This window comes from Anser cygnoides, chromosome 24, assembly GCF_040182565.1.
Source record: "Anser cygnoides isolate HZ-2024a breed goose chromosome 24, Taihu_goose_T2T_genome, whole genome shotgun sequence".
Lineage (NCBI taxonomy): Eukaryota > Metazoa > Chordata > Aves > Anseriformes > Anatidae > Anser > Anser cygnoides.
In genome coordinates, this window is record NC_089896.1 from 2,883,423 (window position 1) to 2,893,329 (window position 9,907).

General features: G+C 58.1%; 1 protein-coding gene across 2 annotated transcripts; it reads left to right on the forward strand.

Annotated features, from left to right (window-relative positions):
* The first annotated feature begins 1,100 nt into the window (after window positions 1-1,100).
* MECR (mitochondrial trans-2-enoyl-CoA reductase) lies at window positions 1,101-9,215 on the forward strand. Of its 2 annotated transcripts, none has more exons than XM_048073287.2 (10): window positions 1,101-1,413; window positions 4,142-4,239; window positions 4,313-4,444; window positions 5,913-6,056; window positions 6,145-6,247; window positions 6,616-6,718; window positions 7,129-7,202; window positions 7,680-7,740; window positions 8,238-8,310; window positions 8,424-9,215. In XM_048073287.2, exons 1-10 carry the CDS (start codon window positions 1,283-1,285, stop codon window positions 8,585-8,587), a joined length of 1,083 nt encoding a protein of 360 aa, XP_047929244.2. In that variant the 5' UTR covers window positions 1,101-1,282; the 3' UTR covers window positions 8,588-9,215. The 2 variants fall into 2 exon arrangements, with proteins under 2 accessions (XP_047929244.2, XP_047929245.2); XM_048073288.2 differs by having other exon boundaries at window positions 1,274-1,413; window positions 4,103-4,239.
* Window positions 9,216-9,907: the final 692 nt, after the last annotated feature.

Sequence of the window (9,907 nt, forward strand, 5' to 3'; positions counted from 1 at the left end):
GTGGAGCTGCTGCTGCCCCCTCGGAGCAGCCAAATCCGGACACGAAAGAAGAAATGATTTTTAAAAACCGCTGCTCGCTGAGCTCGGTGCGTGCGGCACCTCGGCTTCCTCCTCCTCCCCCCGCTGTAACCGGCGTTAATTGGGGGAATAAACGAGACCTCTCCTCCGGGATAATTATGCAAAACATGGAAATCAGTCTGCTCCGAGCGTTTCTCTTAGCGCTGCTTTAAGCAAACATCCCGCCATGCACGGAGCCGGCACGGCCAGGAGGCGGCTCCAAAGGATGCTGTGGCTCGGCTCGGCTCGGCACGGCACGGAAAATCAAGGCAAGGCACGGCACGGCTCGGCACTGCACGGCGCAGCAAGGAAATGCACGGCATAGCACGGCTCGGCACGGCTCGGCACGGCACGGAAAGGCAAAGAAAGGCATGGCACGGCACGGCACGGCATGGTACGGCATGGCATGGCACGGCACGGCACGGCATGGCAAGGCTCGGCACGGCTCAGCACGGCACGGCATGGCAAGGCTCGGCACGGCTCAGCACGGCACGGAAAGGCAAAGAAAGGCATGGCACGGCATGGCACGGCATAGCATGGCACGGCATGGCATGGCCCGGCATGGCATGGCACGGCACGGCATAGCAAGGCTCGGCACGGCTCAGCACGGCACGGAAAGGCAAAGAAAGGCATGGCACGGCATGGCACGGCATGGCACGGCACGGCATGGCATGGCCCGGCATGGCATGGCACGGCCCGGCCTGGCATGGCACGGCATGGTATGGCACGGCATGGCATAGCAAGGCTCGGCACGGCTCAGCACGGCACGGAAAGGCAAAGAAAGGCATGGCACGGCATGGCACGGCATAGCATGGCACGGCATGGCACGGCCCGGCATGGCATGGCACGGCACAGCATGACATGGCACGGCATGGTATGGCACGGCATGGCATAGCAAGGCTCGGCACGGCTCCGCACGGCACGGAAAGGCAAAGAAAGGCATGGCACGGCACGGCACGGCCCGGCACGGCTCGGGGCCGCCTTAAGAGCCGGGGGGGGGCGGTGCCGACCCGGTGCGGGGCGGTGCTGCCCCCGTGACGCTGCTGGCGGCCGCGCCGTGCCGGGCCGGGCCGTGCCGAGCCGCGCCAGAACCGTGCCCAGCCGTGCCGAGCCGTGCTTGTACCACACCGTGCCAGAATCGTGCCCAGCCGAGCCGAGCCGTGCCGAGCGGAGCCTGAGCAGTGCCGGATCCGTGCCGTGCCGAGCCGAGCCGAGCCGTGCCGGGATGCAGCGGGCAGCAGCGCGGGCGCTGCGCGGGGCTCGGGTCCCCCCCGTGCGGGCGAGCTCGGCCTCGGCGGGGCCCCCCCCGCGGGGGCTGCTCTATGAGCGGCACGGGGAGCCCGCGGGGGTGCTGCAGTAAGGGGGGCACGGGGGGGGTAAGGGAGGGGGGGGGAGAGTGGGGGTGCAGGTGTGGGGGGTGCAGGTGTGGGGGGTGCAGGTGTGGGGGGTGCAGGTATTGGGGGTGCAGGTATTGGGGGTGCAGGTATCGGAGGTGTATTGCAGGTGATATGGGTATGGGGGGTGCAGTTATAGGGGGTGCAGTTATGGGGGGTGCAGTTATGGGGGGTGCATTTTGGGGGCGTGCATTGGAGGAGATGGGGTATGGGGGGAGTGGAAATGGGGGTGCATTGCAGGGGGTGCAGATATCGGGGGTGCATTGCAGGGGGTGCGGATAAGTTGTGGGGATGCATTGCGAGGGGGTGCGGGTATAGAGGGGTGCGAATTGGGGGGGCAGGCTGGGGGTGCATTGAGTTTAGGGGGGTGGCGGGTGTAGGGGCGAGGTGGAGGCGTATGGCAGGGGGGGCATACATATGGAGGGGGTGCAGCAGAGCTGTTTGGGGGTGCACAGTGTGGGGGGGTCCAGGGCTGCCCACCCCCAGGGCAGTGGGCAGGGATGGGGGCAGGTCCCTAGGTGGAGACCCAGCCCATGGGGTCATGCCAGGGGTGCTCAGAGGCCCCCCAGTATGCAGGCAGAGCTCGGGGTGCACCCCCCAACCCCTTTCACCCACATTTCTGCAAGGCGGGGGGGTCTCCAGTGATTCCCGGGGAGCCTGCTATCGCAGAATTTGGGGGCGGTGGGGAGGTGCTGAGCTGCAGCACCGCTGCACCCCGCTTTGTCCCCAGTTTAGGGGTGTTCAGGGCCAGGAATGAATGCAGGGCCCAAATCAGTGTTGCTTTCTCAAGTATAATGCTGCGGGGTGACGTCCAGGGCACGGCAGCTATTCAAGATTCTCATCAAATGACCAAAAAGTCTGGGAAAAGGGAAATTTTTGTACCTTTTTTTTTTTTTTTCAAGAGAGGAAATGCTGAGGATGCGCTGACCCAGCTGAACTGGCTGGAGTCATGTAGAAACACAGGAGGTGCAGATACGTTATCTGGGTGCATCCAGACCCCGAACCCCTGTTTTTGGGGTGAGATGGGTGGCTGCTCTGTCTTTGGACCACTCAGTTGGGTAACGGTGCTTACCGGCACTGGCGGCTGCTGAGATTTGCAGGGGACGCAGTGGGGACGTGAGACAGGAACAGCCGTTCTCGTCCCGCTGCTTGTGCAAGACCCAGCTCGTGCTGGGTGACTTCTCTCTCTGTCCTTTTTTGCAGATTTCTGGAAATGCCCTTGTGGGTCTGACTTCCCCTAATGCTCTGGTGGGGTGGGATGAACCCCAAATGAGTCAGCGGCTCCCTTGTGCAACATCGATGCTTTCTTGTGCACCGTTGGGGGGTTGGGTTCTGCAGCCTTGGTCAAAAATCTTGCTGTGGTTTTTTTTTTAACTATAAAACTGATTTTTCCGCGGAAACCCAAGTGGCAGGTTGGTGCTGGGCTGCCTGTGGTGCTGGTGCTGCGTGGAGGCTTTCTGCCCAGATCTTAAACACGCGAGCAGCTCCATCACTCGTGGGCAACCCTTGCCAAAACGCAAGGTTTGGAGCAAAAGCCACAGGTCAGCACGCGTGGCCATGCCCAGCAGCTGCGGAGCTGCACCCTGCAGGTCTCTGATCCCAAACTGCTCGAAGTGAGGTTTTTGGACCCTCCTGGGAGCCTCCCACAGGCTGTCAGTGCAGTTTGGGGTTTGTTTCAAAGCAAAAAGCAGATTCCTGCGTGCTAAAAGCCTTCTGACAAGGGCAGGGGGGTGTTTAATCCAGAACTCCAAGTCTCCAAATCACCCAGGCAGCTTCAAGGAGAGAAGGGGAAAACACTTTGCCAGCACAGGACAAGCTGTGAAGGAAATTCAGTGTATTGTTCCTAATGACACGTACTTAGCAGCATGTAATTGCGGCAAATAACTGCTCTTAAAATTGGCAGCGCACAGGGTCTGTGCCACCTCCTTTGCAGAGCCACCAGCTCGTTCAAATGCAGTTCAAATTGCCCTCATCTTGCAAATGGGCGCCTCCGGATGGCTTCGCCCCGGCTGGCAGATAGGTCAGGCAGCAATCAGCTTCCCCTTCCCCCTGGGGTGCGTCGCGGTGCAGGCTGGAGGAGCATGCTCCATCCCTGGGTGCTGGGACGCCTCCCCGCGCCTCCGAGTCCTCTTTGCTGGAAGGACCCCGCTGCCAGCAGGGTGCAAGACCCAAGGCGGCCAAAAAATGATGTGCAATTGTCCCCGTGGCCACGCACGGCAGGAGGGAGCTGAGCTGAATGGTTTAGCGATGGGAGGATGTTAGCGATGAGGGGCTTGGCTTAGTGATGGGACTCCGTGGGTCAGGTTGAGGTAGGACTTGATGGTCTTGAAGGTCTTCTCCAGCCTAGGTGGTTCTGTGGTTCCAAATCAGCCAGCCCTGGCATAAGGGCATTTTCCTTGGATTTTAAACACTCTAGTAGCAAAGGGGCTGGAATGTCTTCTCCTCGGAGGGGCTCTTCTCTGTGCAGGACATCTTTTGGGTTCGTTCCTATGATTGATGCGAGAAGGTGCTGGGAGCGGAGGTTTGAGGAGCAGTGGAGGTGCCACGTTAGGTGTTGTTTGATTTATTATTTGCGAGAGGAGATGAGGGAAAATGGTGCTGCTTATCCTAGGCCGGATGCGTTGTGTAGGTAATACAGGAATCTCTCCTAGGTCCCGTAACTGAGTCTTCCTTTGCGTGACCCCGCACAGGCTGAAGGAGCTGGAGGTGCCCAGGCTGGGGCACTCGGACGTCCACGTCAAGATGCTGGCAGCCCCCATCAATCCGGCCGACATCAACATGATCCAAGGTAACCTGCCCGCTGCCGGCGCTGCCTTTGAACCCTTGCCCTTCCTCTCTGCATCTCGCCGCGCTCCCCGCAGGCACCTACGCCATCCTGGCCCCGCTGCCGGCCGTGGCGGGGAACGAAGGCGTCGGGCGCGTGCTGGAGGTCGGCCCCGGTGTGACGGCGCTGAGACCCGGGGACTGGGTCATCCCGGCTGATGCTGGACTCGGTGAGTTTGTACCCGGGGCTGGGTGCTTGGCGTGCCCTCCTGGGGGGGTTCGGGACCGGGACCGTGCATGTCCCCAGCGCCTGGCTCCCGTGCATGGGACGCGCTCGGCCAGGAGGAATCCTAAAATAATTAAGGCTGGAAAAGCCCTCCAAGAACATCTGGTCCAACCGTCCCCCCACCACCACCGTCACCCACTAAACCATGTCCCCCAGCACCACAAGGAAGCGCACACCCGGGGAGCTTTGGCAGTGCTGTTGCGTATGCTAAGCTTTAATTTAGGAATAATTTACTTTTCTGTAGTGCAGACCCTTTATGGGCCTTCTGCACTGTTATAGAGCATCGCAGCAATCTGTTCTCCTCTGGAAACAACTGCGTTTTGTCACATCTACTTAGAGCTTCTTTAAAGACATGGGATAAAGCATTTAACCTATGCAAGGTCAGAGTTATATCTCATTACAGTTTTCTCCCTAATAGTGCTCTGATGGGAAAGCTTGGGAATTTATTTTCCAGCAAATGCCTCTCGTGCTACTCCAACATGCCAATGGCCAGAAAAATTGTCGGTTCTGGTTTAGCTTAACAGCTTGTTCCTTGCCTATTTCTTCTTAAAAGGATTTCTCGCTTAATGGGAGAAGGAAAGTTATCTAGTTAAGATCCAAATGTGATATTTTTAAGCACAAAAAAAAAAAGTAAATGGATGATAGGGGGTTAAATCAGATATAAATACATAGTCGCTAAATCTAAGTAAATTGGCTCTGAATATATGGGCTCATCTGTGGGATGCGGAGTGTTTCCGTTAGCTCTGCACCCAGGGAGCCCGGTCCCATTACACGTCTGGGAAGCGATGGGGCTGCTCTGGGTGACAAAGCTGCTGTCCGTGGGCAGCAGGGGAGCAACTCCTGCCTCCACCGGGGTCCTGCCGAGGCGCAGGGCAGGATGTGCCACAAGAGGGCTTGCTTTCCCCTGGAAGCCCAATGCTCAGCATCGTGGTCGATCAGTGCTTGTACGGATGGGGGGAATCTCTTGCCCTGGGATTTTGGGCACATGTCACACAAAGTGGTGGGTAGAGTCCTGACTTTAAGCTCCCTGGTGCACAGGGTCTTGGCAAATACGCTGATGGCTCAACCACGGGAGATTTGCAAAACTGCTCTTAAACATACGTAGGGAATGAGTGTCTGGGGTGCTCGTGCCTCTTCCTCACCAACTGGTGAAGAAAAGTGCACTGCAACCCCAGTGCAGCCTTACCTCCAGCCTGCAAATTGTTTCAGGCACTGCCAGCTTTCTCTTTCTTCACCTTTCTAAATATCTTGGCTATACCCATACGGGAAAACGTTTAATAATTAGCTCTCCGATGCTTAGATCGCATGCCGCGAGGTGATGCTGCAGCAGCGTGAGTTAAGGCTCCGATGTGAGTCGGGGTCTCCTAACGCTTTCCTTTCCCTGCTGCTCACGAAACGCTGCCGATGCCCAGGGACGTGGCGGACGCAGGCGGTGTTCCCCGAGGCGAGCCTGCTGCAGGTGCCCAGCGACATCCCGCTGCTGTGCGCCGCCACGCTCAGCGTCAACCCGTGCACGGCGTACCGCATGCTGTCCGACTTCGAGAGCCTGGCGCCGGGTACGTTGCACGCACGGGCCTCCGGCTCTGCGTTCGGAGGGGACTGCAGCTCCGGCGGTCACGGCTGCACCGAAACTCTGCTCCCCAGGTGACTCCGTCATCCAGAACGCAGCCAACAGCGGCGTGGGCCAGGCTGTCATCCAGATCGCGAAAGCCACCGGCGTCAGGACCATCAACGTGGTCAGGGATAGGTGAGTGCCATGGGATGGGAGGAGGACCGGAGGCATTGAGCACAAACTGGGACAGGGGAGGTTCCCTCTGAACATCACAAGCCCGTCCGTGCTGTGCGGGTGCCCAGAGAGGTGGCGTCTCCTCCTTGGAGATCTCCAAAAAGCGTCCGGACATGGTGCTGGGCACCCTGCTCAGGGTGGCCCTGCTGGAGCAGGGGTGGGAGCAGGGAGACCCAGAGGTCCCTTCCCACCTCAGCCATTCCATGGTCCTGTGAAGATGCCTCCCAGCCTCTGCTGTGCCAGGCCTCATCCTCAGCCCCGTCCCAGTGGGAGGAAGGGGAAGGGGACACACTGCTTTCTGCCTCAGGGGGTCTTTTTTGTCCCCCCAGACCTGATCTCCCGAAGCTGGTGGAGAGGCTGAAGGCCCTGGGCGCAGACCACGTCATCACGGAGGACGTGCTGAGAAAGCCAGAAATGAAAGAAATATTTAAGGTACCTCGATGTTGAGCCCCCCAGAGAGACCATCCAGGGCTGCCCCGCAGTTCAGTGCTTCGAGGAGAGCTGCGAGGATGGTAGAAAGGACAAATGTGAAACAAGCTTTTCCTAATCTCCGGGCAGGCAATGTGATGGCCACGCTGTAAATCGTTAAGAACAGATACAAAGCTAACAAATGGCATTCTTGCACTTCTCTAAGCCACTCAGTATTTACCTCGTGTATTTGCCCATCCATTTATACAAACATGCCCTAAACTCACCAAACTCCTAGTCCCAAAGTGCTTTTCACAAAGTATTTCCACACCAGCGTCAGGCTGGGATGTGCTCCCCACCACGGAGGGCTTTCACCCAAGCTCTCTGGACCAGGACTGAGCCCTGCGGGCTGGAGCTTCCCCCTTTTCTTGCAGAGCATCCCAAAGCCTCGGCTCGCCCTGAACTGCGTCGGAGGCAAAAGCACGACGGAGATGCTGCGGCATTTGCAGTAAGTTGGGCTCTGCCCCACGGCTGGGTGGCGTGAGCTTGGGACCTGCTCCAGATCCAGGGCACGTGGCAACCAGGGGCATCAAGAGCAGATGCCAGTCCTTGATGAGGGGAGATTTTTGGAGAAGTTGTTTTGGAAAAAAGGAGTTAAAGTTAACCTGGCATCACCATCCTCTTGCTTGTCTCAAACTCTGTCAGTGGCATGAGGGAGGAGACATCTGAGGACCAGTTATGGAGTTGGAGGTCTGTCTGGTCCTGGCCACGTGTAATGGCTGGCTGCTTTATGTAGCTGCAAATCCAGCGTGCGAGCAGGAGGGCAGCTCTAGAAAGCAGATCCTCATGGCTTTCTGGAGGAGCCTGTGGTGTGAAACCAGCCTCGTCATACAGCGGTGGGTTTGGGTATGATGGAGAAGAGGTTGCAAGGCCAAAGCTGCGTGTTGGGGACCACGGGTAACCCAATGCCCCCTTCCTCTCGCAGACCCAAAGGGACCATGGTCACCTACGGGGGCATGGCAAAGCAGCCTGTGACGGTGCCAGTGGTGAGTACCAGGGATGCTCTTGGTGCCCACGGGGGCTTGGCTTATCCTCTGCTGCACTCTGCTGTCCGGATGTCACGTTCAGAGACCCCAAATTTATTTATTTTTTAACTGATTGGGGCTGTAATGGGACGAGCTGGTTTGCATTCCAGTATGGTTGCACTTATGGCGGATTTGGGCTGCTCTGAAATCCCAGCATGGAAACAACCCCGCAGATGCTAAGCATTGAACCTGCCCTGACGCAAACCCATCTCGCGTGTTGGAGCCGTGTCTGAGCTCTGCCCTGACGTGAAACCTGGTGTTATCCCAACAAGACGCAGCCCCTCGGAGCTGCAGCAGCTCAGCGCTGCGGTGCGAGGTCTTGCATTAACATGAACCTGCCGAATTGGGTTTGTCCCAAAGGAGAGCTCTGAGCAAAGCTCCTCGCTGCCTCCTGCCGCGCTCACAAGGGCTTGGGAACAGGTCGGGAGGAGGCAGATCTCACCTCCCGCTTTCCGCAGAGCGCCTTCATCTTCAGGGACGTGAGGCTGCGTGGCTTCTGGATGACCCAGTGGAAGAAGGACCACGCGCACGGTGAGCTGAGAGGGGCAGGGACCGCAATGGGCTACCAGAGGTGGCCAGCAGGGCTGGGGACAGCATCCCATGCGATGAGGCTGGGTAAGAGCGGTCCCCTTCTTCCCTCGCAGACAAGGAGAGCCTGACCAGCATGATGGACGCCCTGTGCCAGCTGGTGCGGAGGGGACAGCTCGGCGCCCCCGCCTGCACCACGGTCCCGCTGGAGGACTTCAGGGAAGCCCTGGTGGCCTCCATGCAGCCCTTCACCTCCTCCAAGCAGGTCCTCCTTCTCTGACTGCTCGCTGGCCTTCCTGTTGGCGTCTGCAGAGGGAAAGCTCCACGTCCACTGATTTTTTTGTTTTGTTCCTTTTTTTATTTTTGGGTGCCCAGTTCAAGGTTTAAAAGCCTCTGGAAGTTTGCCCAGGTGGCACCATGCGCGCAGGCTGGGGTTGCTTCTGGAAGGAGATCTCGGTCTCGCTTTAGCTCGTTGTTAGTTTTGTTGCAGCAGAAAGCCCGGGCTCTTCCCTCAACCATCTCAAGGGAAAGGAGTCTCTCTCTTTGCAGGCTGAATTACACAGCAAAACGACTTTTTAAAAATATGTTTTTTATTTTTTTAATTTTTTTCCCTCCACAGCACATGCAGTGCTGGCAGGACTAGGGGAGTGCCCCTGCTGGCTGTAGGACAAGGGGACAGTGCAGGGACAGGACTCGGGTCCCCATCCCTGGGTTCACCCCGCAGCTCACCAGCCGGAGCCTCCAATGTGACTTTTGCAATACCTGGACTTGAATTCAGTTTTGCTGCTGTTACTGAACCACCGCCACTACTGATCGTGCAAGGCACAGAGAAACCTCTTGAAATTCAATGTCTAATATATGTCTATTTTTGCAAGATGCTGCCAATAAACTGTTCCGTGCTCAAAGCATCGCGTGTCCTGCCTGCTTCCTGCATTGCCCCAGCAGCCCTGCCTGTTCCCATGCTTTCACCGGGCTCTGGCAGGGACTGAGGGCTGTGCTGGAGCCAGCTGCTTGCACAAATGCAAACCCTGTGAGAGGGAGAAACCCACCTTTGCGTCTGGTTTCTCCTTTAGAATCATAGAATCATTAAGGCTGGAAAAGCCCTCCAACATCCCCCTACCACCCATGTCACCCACTAACCCATGTCCCCAAGCACCACGTCCAACCTCCCCTTGAACACCCCCAGGGACGGTGACGCCACCACCTCCCTGGGCAACCCGTCCCAACGCCTGACCGCTCTTTCTGAGAAGAAATGTCTCCTCATTTCCAGCCTGAACCTCCCCTGGCACAACCTGAGGCCGTTCCCTCTGGTCCTATCCCTGGTTACCTGTGAGCAGAGGCCGACCCCCAGCCCCCCACACCTCCCTTTCAGGCAGTTGCAGAGAGCAATGAGGTCTGCCCTGAGCCTCCTCTTCTCCAGACCAAACACCCCCAGTGCCCTCAGCCGCTCCTCACAGGACTTGTGCTCCAGGGCCCTCACCAGCTCTGTAGCCCTTCTCCGGACACGCTTCAGGGCCTTGACGTCCTTCTTGTAGAAAGGGGCCCAAAGCTGAACCCAGCACTCCAGAGCAGAATGCAGGGGGACGATCACCTCCCTGCT